Source organism: Vitis vinifera, chromosome 3 (assembly GCF_030704535.1).
Source record: "Vitis vinifera cultivar Pinot Noir 40024 chromosome 3, ASM3070453v1".
Classification (NCBI taxonomy): Eukaryota; Viridiplantae; Streptophyta; class Magnoliopsida; order Vitales; family Vitaceae; genus Vitis; species Vitis vinifera.
Window position 1 is genome coordinate 19,265,069 of NC_081807.1, and position 13,881 is coordinate 19,278,949.

General features: G+C 31.2%; 1 protein-coding gene across 2 annotated transcripts; it reads left to right on the top strand.

Annotated features, from left to right (window-relative positions):
* Positions 1–1,761: 1,761 nt before the first annotated feature.
* LOC100256517 (2-carboxy-1,4-naphthoquinone phytyltransferase, chloroplastic) lies at positions 1,762–11,406 on the top strand. 2 transcript variants are annotated; one of them, XM_010649872.3, is made up of 11 exons: positions 1,762–1,956; positions 2,200–2,419; positions 5,182–5,285; positions 6,322–6,393; positions 6,505–6,643; positions 8,120–8,226; positions 8,331–8,430; positions 8,507–8,545; positions 9,064–9,174; positions 9,259–9,324; positions 11,006–11,406. In XM_010649872.3, exons 1-11 carry the CDS (start codon positions 1,847–1,849, stop codon positions 11,114–11,116), a joined length of 1,179 nt encoding a protein of 392 aa, XP_010648174.1. In that variant the 5' UTR covers positions 1,762–1,846; the 3' UTR covers positions 11,117–11,406. The 2 variants fall into 2 exon arrangements, with proteins under 2 accessions (XP_010648174.1, XP_010648175.1); XM_010649873.3 differs by having other exon boundaries at positions 1,764–1,956; positions 2,218–2,419.
* Positions 11,407–13,881: the final 2,475 nt, after the last annotated feature.

Here is a 13,881-nt window from a genome sequence, read left to right on the forward strand (position 1 = left end):
TTATTATTAATTTAGAAATTTGGGAGAGGACCCACTTTTCTATTTCGTTCAAAAAGTTGATTAGAAAAATCACGTGAGGTAACAAATTTTATGAGAATCAAACACCAAAAAAGTGGCCTTAGTAAAAGGCAAAATCGTGTAAAGCAGTACACTGATAAGCAGCTTTTTAAAATTTATATTCCTAGCTTTGTTTGAAAGCCCAAAATCTTATCTGAATCTCAACATTCTCTCCTTTGTTCTCTTCATCCCACTTTATTTCAATTAAATTTTGTTGTTCGCACTATTGTTTTATATTCCTAATTTGTTTGAAAGACCAAAATTTTGTCTCCAATGTAAATAATATCCTCCCTTTGGTAGTATGGATTAGGCTCTCATTTCTCCAAACTCTTTTACTGATTTGAGCTCGGGTTTAAACTAAATAAATATTAAAAAATAATTAGTCAAACCCACAAAAGTTGTTAGATTTGAATTAGATCATGCAAACTATCCCAAGTTACACCAATATCTACATACCACATTTTGTCAATATTCAAAGAAAAAAAAAGTTTTTTCAAAAATAATTATTAAATAAAAACTTTCTAAAAGTAATTTAACTTTGATTCACTCACTAATGAAACATAGTACTTAAGATAGTCAAACCTAGTACTTATATCATAAAAATATAGTACATGAATGCTCAAAGATAATACATTTGACTCGAAAGTGTATGAAATATTAATTATTTTTATATAACTATATAAAATTTGTATTTTATAAATGTTGGTTCTATTTTATGGCCTTTTTTATACAAGTTTATGAAAATACACTTTTTCATTCAAGAATTTTTATTTTAAAGATTTTTATTAAATTTATTTTAATTTTTTAGAGAGTTTTCTGAATTAAATTTTTTTGATTAATTTCATTCATCTCTCAAAAGGTTTCAATTAAATACATAATCCTTATAAGTTTAAAATTTCATCGAATACCTCATTTATCATTTTCATTTATTATTTTCACTTAATTTCTATTCCACTTAAAATAAGAGAGGTGTATGATGAAATTTCAAATCTATGAAAATTATATATATTTAATCAAAGCGGGAGAGACTAATGAAATTAATCCTTAAAAAATTTAGTAAAATTATTTTTATTTTCAACCAAATAATTTTTTCAATTTTTAAAATTATACCTTCTTGATTTATTTTTTTGAAAAAAAAATATGTATCTTAGCGAAAGCGTTCATAAAGAAATTAATTTTTGCAAGGGAGAATTGATGTTTTGTTGTCTTTCTATTTTTTCCCTTTTTAAAATTTTTATATTTTAAAATTAAAAATATGTAAACAAAGAAATTTTAAAATAAATTAAACTAAACATTTTTATTTTTAGGGCTTTTTAGAATTTGTGTTGTTTTCCTTTAAAGCTTTGGACTTAATTGGTTAAGTTTAGAATTATTCAAAACATCCACTTAACTTTTCCCTCCATTCATTCTTTTTCTAAAAACAAATAAATAAATTATAAATATGAAAATAATAAACTACCTTCTTCAACCTTACAACCCCGTCCATCCGCCTAAATAAGAAACTTGGGCCTCAATGCTTAGGGCCAGGCTTAGAGGTGGGCCGGCTGGTCTTTCCTTGGAAGTTCTCCAACTCGATGGTGGGTATGGAGGTAACGGTCAAATTTACAGCCCCTTACAGGGAGTAAAACAAACAGTGGAAAGCATCGCGACCCTGTTGGCGACCAACCAACCAACCAATCAAATGTTAGAAAGTAGATAAGAGTTTTTCATCTCTGTATAGAAAGCAAAGAAGAGTCAGAACTGACTAGAGGGAGAGTAAGAAGCACCACCACAGTTGAAGGGATGAGCTATGGCTTCCACCGCCTCCGCTCTCACCACCACCACCTCCTCCTCCAATGTCGCCACCCCTTTTCTGTATCTCCGCCGCACTCATATCTCCCACTTCACCTCTAATTTCAGGTATATTTCACCTCTAAATCCAAAACCCCATTGTTGGATTTTTGGTCCTCACAGCCATTATGTGTCTTTCAGACTGTTTCAAGCTCGAAGATTCAGTTTTAGTGTTTGTTTCCCAAGAAAATTTCTAAGATTTTCACAAAATTGGGTATTTGGTTGGTTTACTGCCCAGAATTTGACAATTTAGGCTTCAACTCTTCTGATTTTTATTTTTTCTTTTCTTGAGGGGTTCTGATTGAATTACAGTCTTCATTCTTTTTCCAGGTCTGGTAGCAGAGTATGCTTCTCAAATAATGCGAAAATATCATCATATCCGTGCCATGATTACCGAAACCGAGTAAAATTCAAACGATTTGAATGTAGAGTAGAGGATTCTTACACTAATAATAAAGAGATATCGAAAGGAACCTTGATATGGAGAGCAATCAAATTGCCAATTTACTCTGTTGCATTGGTTCCCCTCACTGTGAGTAGTGTTGCTGTGAATACTTCTTTGAGAATTGTGAATCCATGACTATACACATGCGTACACACATTGTAAGATAGTATAATGTACACGTGGCTTTACCTGAATGAAATGATATATATATACATGGATATGGAGTAATCAAGAATCTAATAGCTCTCAACAAACTGATTGATTCAACGAGTCAGTGAATTTCATAAAATGATTGATTCAACTTGGGACCTGTAGCATGTTAAACCACAAACTTTTTCTAAAAGCTTAAGCTTCTAGGATGCAAACCCACAATGTATACCAGGATAGTCCACAATGTATACCAGGAAAGTGAGAAATAAACTTAGTTTCTCAAAATCTAGCAACAACCCAAGAAGGTTAGAGAACAGATCTTCTATACTTGATTTTGCAGAGAGGAAAGTGCCAATTTAGGATTAATGTTTTTACAAATATGTTGTCAGTAGGATGCAATATCCTAGTGTTTTTTGTGTGTCATAAATCAGTGTTTCATGAATTAGGTGTTTGATTGATTAAATCTCATCATTTTCTTTGAAGTATGATGGTTGTTGAAGTGGTGAGAATAATACAGCAGAAAGTGAATGTTCTGCAAGTTTCAACTTGGTTATATGTTATTTGGTAAGTATATGTATGTTACTTACCGTTCAACCGCAAATTGGTTATATGGGTTCAACTGTATTATACCATTTAGAGCTTATGATGAGAGATCGGATATAGTTTTGTGGAAGATGTCTATCTATCCATGCATCTATCTATCTGCCATGATGCATCTCTTCTCTTTAGGTCAGTTCATCTACATCCATCCATTGAACCATGCATCTGTTCATCCATCAAATTTATTCCATCCATTGATTTATCCATCCTTCAATCTATCTATCTACTCAATAAGTCTCTCTGTTACACTCATTAAGAAACTTGGGTTTATTAATGGAACTAGGCATTATGTGTAGGCATTCTTTGTTGGAGGAGATGGACTCCAGGCAGAGGTGTATTACTTGTATTGAGTGCTGTATTTCTGTTAAATTTTCTTTCTTGTTAAATGGTGCTTCTGCTAGTTTCCTTCAGATTTTCAGATGTTCAGGACCAGGGTATCACACTCCCCATACCTTTGTGTTGGTTATCAAGGTGTTTAGCTGTTTGATTTCTAGGGTAGTGGAAGTGGTTTTTCCCTTCATGGAACAAGATGGGATCAAGATTTGGAGGAACTAGTTTTTATACCCCAAGTATATTCTGCTGGGCTTCTAAGCCATGTCAGGTTTGAAAGCTAACCTAAATAAGAATGAAGTTAACCTGGTAAGTGAGTATGGATAATGTGGAGCCTTTGGCTGCTATTCTTAGATTTGGGGTGGGGACACTTGCATTTTGCAGTACAGGCTTGTCATTTGGTGGTTCTTTTAAATCTACAGCTGTTAAGGGTTCAGGGATAGAGAGCTTTGATTGCCCCATGGACAAGACAGTATTTCTCTGATGCGGGTAGAGTCACACCTTTGTTATTCCAGTATATTAGTTTACAAACAATTGTTAAAGCTTCAAAGGGACTTTTCATGGGGAGGGGGAGACAGCTGAGGACCAAAAAGGGTTCCATTTGGTAGGATGTTCTACCGTTTGTTCCTATGAAGAAAGCAGGGTTAGGTATTAGAAATTTTCTTATCCTAAAGAAGTCGTGGTTTGGCAAAATGGCTATGAGGATAAGCTGTTAACCGTATTTATTGAGGAAAGCTCAGGGGGTTGGAAAAAGAGTGATGCATGAGGGTGAGTACAGGCTCAATTGTTCATGGCCTTTGGCACACCCTCCTAAAAGTATGAAATGCCTTTCATGGTTTTGCATCTCAGTGGGGGAACCGACTCAAATTTTGGCATGATGTCTAGTGTGTCTAGAGGCCTCTCAAGGACTCAGTTCTTGGTCTTTTTGCCTTGGCATCTGATTGAGAGGCTTCAGTTGCTGTCAACTGGAGCTCAGAGGACAGGTGAGGTATCATAGTCCTCATTTCTTCAGGAGTTTCCATGACTAGGAGCTCAAGACAGCAGTATCTTTTATGGCTTGCAGTCATAACTATTCTATTAGGAAGGACAGGGAGGATTCCCTTAGTTGAAAATCATCTAAGAGGAATGGTTCCTAAGCCTGTTTAGGTGTGTGCAGAAGGGAAAGGAATAGGAAGATTGTCAGAGGCATGGAGCTTCCACTATTATACTTAAAAATCCTTGCCTTATGCATCTTCTTTTATGGGTTTGGTAGGGAGCTTATATTTTACCTTACCTCTCTTTGATTTTGTAGAAGGTTTGCTGACATTCTGATCTTCTTGGCCTTAGTTCATGCTCTTTCTTTTTTTTTTTCATACGGCACGCCACTTATTCATTTCAAACCATGAGTCTAGGAAGGTTGGAAGAATGCCATGCTTTGACACAGACACAGCTCGTCATAAGTGTCTATGCCACATAAACTGATAGGCATAGGTTCATGTATGGATCTAGGCACTATTGATCTTGTGTTTCTGCACTATCATCATAGAAATGTCCAGTGGACTTATTGAGAAGAAGATGCAATTCCGATTCTAGGATGACTGGTGATGAGAGGAAGCTTTAGGATAAAGAACTAGAGTTAGAGCTGTTGATGGCTATTAAAACTGATTTGGTTTGATCAATTGCAATTTATACAGCATTTCATATCTGCTGTTCACTTGAGATATACTCGAGCATTTCATATTGGCAGTTTTGATTCTATAAAGCTTACTATCTCTAGTTTCAATGAACAGGTAGGCAGTGCTGCGGCTTATTTGCAGACAGGCCTATTTTCAGCAAGGCAGTATTTTACTCTCTTGGCTTCCTCAGTTCTTATCATCGCTTGGCTCAATTTAAGGTGAAAACATTACTGTTTCATGCTACTGCATTTGGATATAATGTACGATATCCTAACAATCCCTTTTGAGGGGAAATTCATGAAACATCCTCAATATATTTCTGAAATTTTGATAATTCATTTCCATCTAGTATTAGTGAAGATCTATGTACTTTGCATTCCTCTTCCTATGTTAGGTGTCGAATCATTTGTAGACGTGGCATTTTGTGATCTAGGGCTAGCATTCAAATATATGGCTTTTTTGTCACCACCAACCTATATATACTTCTCATGCATAAATTTCTTACACTACACATCATGGACTTATCAATTAGGTATGCGAATGGGTAGGGCCTTCTTGGCTTGATTCTCGAAGGCTATGTTTGGTTCACAAAAACTTTAAAGGAAAACATAGAAAATGAAATAGATAAAAAGTAGAAGGAAATAAAAAGTAAAGAAAAATAAAAAAATAGATTTAAAGTCAATTTTTATTTTTATATGTTATTTCAAATTCATCTCACTTATTTTAATTCTTCTATGTAAAAATTAAATAATTTAAAAATTCATAAGTTTCTAACTAATTTTAATTATATTTAATTTTCTTTTGTATTTTTTATATCAAAAACAAACATAAGGAAATCATTTTCTAGAAATAAATAAATAATAAAAATAAATAATTTTCTCATACTTTCTCCAAACTAAAACATAGCAAAAAACTACAAAGGAAAGGAAAATGCTTTTCCTTTATAGAAAACTGTGAAAATAGAATATAGTGAGGAAAAGACGAGGGAAAATGTTAAAGAATTTTCCTCCCAGTTTCCTTAAATAAAAGGTGAGGAAAGCTTGGAAAAATTGTATTCCTTAATAATTTAATTTGCTTTGCATCAACTTTTTCTTCTACATCCAAACAAGAGAAACATTTATAAATTTTTTGTTCATTTTTCTCTTCTTATGATTTTTCTCTCTATTTTCTTTTCAAAAACCAAACATAGCCTTAAAGACCAGTTTCTCTCTAAATTATCTTCATGACAAACTACAACCTTGTTGTCTTTGGCAGCAACGATGTGTACGATTTTGACACAGGAGCAGATAAGAACAAGAAAGAATCTGTTGTAAACATGGTTGGCAGGTAAGTTTTATTCTCTTTGCCTTCGTGTTTTTGGTTTGTTCTTTCCATTTTTTTTGTTCTACATTCAAGAATAACAATTGGCCAGTTTTGCTCTGCAATGACTTTGGAAAGTCGTACAGGGACCCATGCTGCTGCATATGCATTGCTTGCTCTTGGGTTTGTTGGGCTTAGCTGGGCATCCATGGTGGCTGGAAATTTTCGAGCAATACTATTACTGGCTTGTGCAGTTACTTGTGGGTATATATATCAGGTATGGAGAATCATTTCAGATTTTGGTATTGGTTAGTTGAGAATCATTTCCAAATTTATGGTAATTTGTGAGGAGTCAAATAGGAAGTTATTTTTTTGAAGAGACAACTTCAGCTTATGAACTATTGAATTTTGAAGTTGTCTTTTGAAGAAATGAATGTAGGGGATTTTGAGCAAATACTGCATTTTTACTTCAATTTGACTATTGGATTTTGAAGTCAGACTAATTTTGAAAAAATGTAGCATTTTTTAAAAATTATTTTTAAAAATATGGTAGTTGAAGATTATTTCCAATTTTACTATAGCTTGTGAGGAGTCAATTTTTCCTTTTGAAGAACAACTTCAAATTTTAAAATTTAATTACATTTAAATTATTTCTTCAAATGACAACTTCAATGCAATGTAAGTCTCTTCTAGAGACAACTTCCTATTAGTACTTCACAAATTGTCATAAATTTGGAAAGATTTTTTCAATAGTTATAAATCCCGAATTACTTTTATAACTACTAATTTTATAAATATTTTGTTACAAAACTATAAAAATATCAAAAACCATGCATTTACCAAGAATAATCTAGCCTTTAGACAACTAAGTTCAAAATTTGGACTCCTTGCCCTTTTGGCTCAACTTACATATTCTATCCGCCATACACCTCTTCCTAGGTTGGCTAGATTGAACCCTTTGATTCATTTTAAGTTCAATTCAATTTGAGGTAAAAGGTTTTTTCTAACTAGACTAACCCTAACACACCCGATCTTCTAATAAAATATTTTTATATTATTGAGTTTATGCCATTTAGGTTTGTACATCTTGTTTTATTTTAAGTTCGATTTAGTTTGAGTAGGAGTTTTTTCGAAGTAGACTAACCCAAACACACTCGATGCCCTCATAAAATATTTTTATATTACTAGTTTCTTATCATTAAATATTTTTATACTACTAGCTTTTTATTATTTAGGTTAGTGCATTCAGATAGCTCAAAAAATAATATTTGTTGATTTATACTTGAGCTAAGAAAGTAATATAGGTTATTGATAAAACAATACTTTCGAAGAAAACCCAAAATTTGAAAATGAAAAAAATAAATAAAAAATAATTAAGCTCAAGTGGATTGTTCAATTCAATCTTGACCATCACATGAATTTATTTTATTTAGTTAGGAAGGTTGGTTTCATTAGATATATTTTCCTAATGGATTGATTTGGTTTGATTATCTTGGATCAAGTTTCAATCATCTCATCTGAAAGTCAATTAGCATTTAATGAAAGTAGGCTAAGCCTTTTATGACATTTGATCACTATCCAGACTTAAGAGTATCATTGTCATATCCAAACAAATTAGAAATAAAGCTAAAACCCAAATCATATCCACTCCTACCTCTTCCTAATGCAGAGAGCTTCGCCTTACCATGTTCACATTCTATACGTTAAATCCAAAACAAGCTAACACCTATCCTGTACTGGGTATTTGTTTCAGTGTCCACCATTTCGGTTAAGTTACCAGGGTCTTGGAGAGCCTCTGTGCTTTGCGGCATTCGGTCCTTTCGCCACCACTGCCTTCTACTTGATGCAGACAGCTACAAGGTTTATTATATATGGCTGTTTTGCTTACTTGCTGTTGCATATATAGCATTTGATTTAAGCTATGTGTAGATATTCTTTAACGTTGGTTTTTGTGGTTATGGTAGTGAGATGATCTCTCCTCTGGTGACTGCCACAGTTCTTTCTGCATCACTTCTTGTTGGTTTCACAACAACCCTAATCCTCTTCTGCAGTCACTTCCATCAGGTAGCTCTTCACCCGTGAATTTTTTTCTCTTGTTGGGTTGTTGCATATCAGCTAACATGAATGGAACTTGACCCAGGTGGAAGGAGATAGAGCGGTTGGAAAAATGTCACCTCTCGTGAGTATAATTATGTTAAATTGTATGCTTTGGAGGATAATTATGTTTAATTGTATGTTTCGATTAAGCTTAGCAAAGTAACACACTCCCTCAAGCCCATACTTAGGGGGGTGTAGGTGAAAACTGAAAATCGATAAAACCGATCCTATCCAACCAAAACTGATGCCATGAAGGTACAAAGCAAAAATGCTAAGAATGCCCTCAAGTACATACCTAATGATGTTTTTTTTTCTCATTTTTTTTCTTTTCTTTCACTTTTCCTCTATATTTTCTTTTTCTTATATTTCTTTTTCATAATTTTTTAGGAACCAAACATAACCTTTAAGTATGAAATATAAACTGGAGAGCTAGTTTGGAAGTTTTACCATAACTAATCTTCAAGAAAATACCATATTCACATGACCTTTTTTTTTTTACATTTATTTTTAGATTTTGTCCCTCAAGCAAAATTTTCCCCATAACCCTTCAACAATTTCCCAATTAAAACAAAATAACATGTTTTTTTCCCTTTAATGTAGGTTAGGCTCGATACTGAGAAGGGCTCAAGGATTGTAAAAATGGCAATGGCGATGCTCTACTCGCTTCTATTAGCTTTTGGTCTAGCCAAAACTCTTCCCTTCACTTGCATAGTAAGCTACTTTCGAATTGTTAAAACTTCTCATTTGATTTGAAGACTAAGAATATCCTAATTTTAACTTTTTCCTTCGCTATAGTTCTCTTGTGCTCTAACAATACCCATGGCGAAGCTGGTTGTTAGCTATGTTGAAGACAATCACAAGGTAAGTGATTTTTCCGATACAAATCCACTCTTTTTGTTGATTAGCTAATTGTTATTGGGAGCATGGAAGAAAATATCGGTAATCACGGATATATCGGTACTTCGATTTTACGGATATATCGGATATATCGGAGATATATCGGCGGATATTCTGGAAAAAAATATCGGTAGACTTAAAATTGTTAAAAACTCATGAAAATGCAAGAAAAACCTCATAATAATATAATTAGAAGTATAATTGACATTTTAAAGTTGTTTTATTGAAAAATTTGATATATATATATGATATAATTTGCGATATTAGATGTAATTACATCATGTCGATTTATAAGAAATGTTAATTTTGTAATTGTTCTCATTATAAAGTCACATAAAATATTTCATTTCATTAAATATCAATAATTTGTACACATTAAATTCATTAAATAAACATATTTCATATTCAAAATATATTATTTCATGTTAATTAAATTAATTAAATAATTTAGCATGTTAATTAAATTAATTAAATAATTTAGCTAAGTTAACTAGTTTAATTTAATTTTAAATGTGAAAATAAATCACAAATAATCATCTAAAATAAACATATCAATTTATAATTAAATAATCAAATCAACCTAAGTTAATTCAATAAAAATATAAAAATTAATTACAATTGAATGTAAAAATAGCATTAAATCATCCATATTGCAAACATACTAATTAATTGAAAATACATGAATTAATTACAATTGCAAACAAAATTAATTATAATTTAAAACAAATATACCTTAAAATAATTAAATAATTGAGCAACCTTAATAAAAATTGGAGTAATGAGAAAGCAAATAAAGAATGAAAGCAAAAATGGATGAAATATATGAAATTTGGGTTATTTATAGAAGAAATTTGGGCCAAAATAGCCGTTGGAACATTAATTTACTATTGAAAATCAATTTTAGCCGTTGGATAAAAAACTAGGAGCAATCGGGCTGTTGGATCGCCATATTACCATTGGAATCACATCTAGACCGTCGGATCAACACGGGCGTGATCTGGGCCGTCAGATCACGTTGCATGAAGGAGGGGAAATATCACCAAAAAATCACCGATATATCTCCGATATATCACCGATTTTTTGCCACCAGAGGAGATTTTTTGAAAAAATCTCCGATATATCTCCCCGAACCGATATATCGCCGATATATCACCGATATTTTGGCGATATTTACGGAAATATCTCCTCTCCGATTTTTCTCCATGAAATATCGTGTCGCCTCCTCCCGATACACGATATATCGGCGATATATCGCCGATATATCCCAATATTTTCCTCCATGATTGGGAGTGAATCATCTCACATGGGAGAATGATTTAACACATTTGGGTCATATCGTGTCACATTCATATCAAGTCATAATCATACCAACACATTACAACAAATTAAATGGGTCGAGCCGACCTTCAACCATAACAAGACTGTTTAATAAGCGGGTTAACTAGACTAACAAAAATATAATTAATCTTAACCTAAACCCACTATTTCTTTTTCTTGAAAATTTGATTCAATGGTAAGTCAACATAAAATAACATGAGGTAGCTAGCTTCTAACTCGATATTCTTAATGGATCAGTTTTCAGTTATGAGAATTTCCCATACCAAACAGCTTCTAACTAGTGGGCTTGGGAAAAATCACATTACAGGACAACTCGAAGATCTTCATGGCAAAGTATTATTGTGTGAGATTACACGCCTTATTTGGAGCTGCATTGGCCGCTGGGCTTGTGGCAGCTAGATTACTCACCAAAAGATAACGTTGGAAGCTGATAATCTTCCCTACTCTACGATCTTTGTTCGACGCATATGGTTCAGCAGACGGATTCGGTTTTTTTTGGTAAACAGTGGGTGACTGCAACCCACCGGAAGATTGGCAGGGCGGCATTGAGGTGAGTTGCAAGAGCATTTTAGTTAACACTGAATGTAAAGCTTTTGTTACTCAAAGGTGGTTTAGATAGTTGGCTTGGAACGAGCTTCGCACTTGCCAGATTTTGAGAAAAAATAAATTTTATTTAATCAAAATTACAAATTTTAGAATGTGTCATAATCATGAATATCTTTTTTTAATAAAGTATTTTTAAAACATAATTTTTAAACATAAAATTCAATTGCACCATAGTAGTAATTATTTTTGCTTTTTTACTTTTTTTTTATTGTAAAAATTAAGCATTAGGGCAAACGAGGTTTTTAAGGTAATTTTTTTAAAATAATTAAATCATTCAATATGTTTTTAAAGATGGTAATTTGATTAGTTATATAAAGAGAAAAAATGGGTTTATGTTTATATTTATTAAACATCTCTACACATCGGATGGAACAAGGTAGGATTGGAACAAGTTGTCCCCATCCCAACCTCATTTTATTTATTCAAAATATTTCTCATCCTATACCATAAAAAAAAAGTAAAAAAATAATAAAAATAAAACATGATGGAGTAGGTATGAGAAATTCTCATACCTGTCCCATTTTTACTTTTGTTAAAAAAAAAAAAAAAAAAAAAAAAAAAAAAAAAAAAAAAAAAAAAAAACATCTGCCATTGAACCTACCCCTTTAACTTTCTACAGAAAAAAATCCACCTGCAAGGTGTTCTAAACCTATCACAAACCCATTTATTTAAATTTCAACTCAATCTCATGTGAGACAGATACCTAAAAAACTCATTTCATTGTCATTCCTACATTTATATATTCATTTTAATTCATGCATAATTATTATGTTTGTACCATGTAAATATATGTGAGTCCATTATTTATGTAAATTTTAACAAAATTATGTTATAACTATACTTTTAAAAATAATTAAGGAATAATTTAGAGATGATTTTGAAATGAAATTTTTTTTGAAAAATTGAAAGAGAAATACATTTCATAGTATTCGGACTTGCAATGCCAAACATCATGAACATGTTTGATGATAGTGTGTTAGACAATGGTTTTTTTTTTTGTTTTTTTTTTCCATTCATATTTAATTCTTTTAATGTGTTTAAATGTGATTATGTAAATATGTTTAAATATATTTCCTGTTTCTTTTATTTAAATCTCTAAATTTATTTTTTTAAATTAATTTTTTTCTTTTTAAATATATAAAATTATGGATATTAAAATTGAATAAATTTGTTTGAAAATTTTTAAATTAATTTGTTTTAAAATTGGAAATTTTATTTTTATTATTTTAATTGAAATTAAAAGAATAAAGAAAAAGTTATTTGCAACAATCCAGTTTCAACTTATATTCAATATTACAGCCTATTAAAGTTACAAAAATATTATTTCTTAATCAATTCATTTACTATGATCCTAGAGAAATATTAGAAAACAAAAATCTTGATCCATATCATTAAATTATTGATAGAAAAATATAATTAATATTACTCCATGTAATAAATATAGAATGATTCTACATATTTAAAATATATAATATAACTTATAACATAAATTAATTTAAAATATAATGTATATATAATTGAACTTAAAACCAATTTTTTAAAACAAGATTCATAAACATGGGTAAACAAGCCTTAAATTTGACAACTAAAAAACTATTTTTTATTTTTGGTTTTAAAGAATAAAAATAAAATGGTTTCAAACAGCATTTGATCTTTTTTTACATTTTTCCCTTTTTTTTTTTAATATCATTTTAAAATATAATTATATAAACACATAAAATAATTAAAAATAAAACATCAGGTATTAAAAATACTTAAAATAGGTTTAAAATATTTTAATTTCTAAAACAAAGTGTTGTTCTAAAAAAGATTAAAAAACAGTTTTTCCAAATTGCTACTGTTTTCAAATTTTTAAAGTAAGTTTACATTTTTGAAAAATATTTCAGACTTTTTAGTTAGAAAAAAGTCTGAATTTTGCTCCTGAAAATAATTAAAACCTATTTCAAGAATTATCCTCAACTGTTTTTGAGCCCGCCATCTAGTTTAAAAGAAAGCGTTATTGATGATATTAAAAATATGAAAGGCTTATCCAAGAACATTATTAAAATACCCTTAATTTTGCCCAAAATTACATTCAGCCACCAGAGAAGCAACCTATCAAAGAATTCATTTTCATTCCACATTGTTTTTGAAATTTGGGATTTCCTACTTCACAGAAACTGTAAATGCTTAAAAACAGTCATGCCAGAACTTGTTTCATGAATCCACATACCAACCCTTTGAAACAACTCTCAACTTCTCTACTTCTCTATCAACCAAATCAGATTCAATCATCCACCTAACCAATGGGAAAATGAAAAATACAAACCTATCATGTTCTATTTCATAAGAGAGAATGGTAGAATCACAAGCAATCATCATCAACAACAAAGAACTGCATTATATAACACAAAAAACTTTTCTTACACTACAAAACACCTCGGAAAAGAAAGCCCCATCAATGTTGATTGACTTAAAGCCCGTCTGGTAGTGATTTCAAGAACTGCTTCAAACCTTTTTAATACTTGAAAATTTTTATCATTCAAGTGATAAAAGGTCTGAAAACATTTTCCAAAATCAATGATAAACGCACTCTTA

Coding starts and splice junctions, on each gene's coding strand:
- LOC100256517 (XM_010649872.3), top strand. CDS start 1,847: ATGGCTTCCACCGCCTCCGCTCTCACCACCACCACCTCCTCCTCCAAT. Junction 8,227..8,330: donor TTGATGCAGACAGCTACAAG/GTTTATTATATA, acceptor TGGTTATGGTAG/TGAGATGATCTCTCCTCTGG. Junction 8,546..9,063: donor TTGGAAAAATGTCACCTCTC/GTGAGTATAATT, acceptor CCTTTAATGTAG/GTTAGGCTCGATACTGAGAA.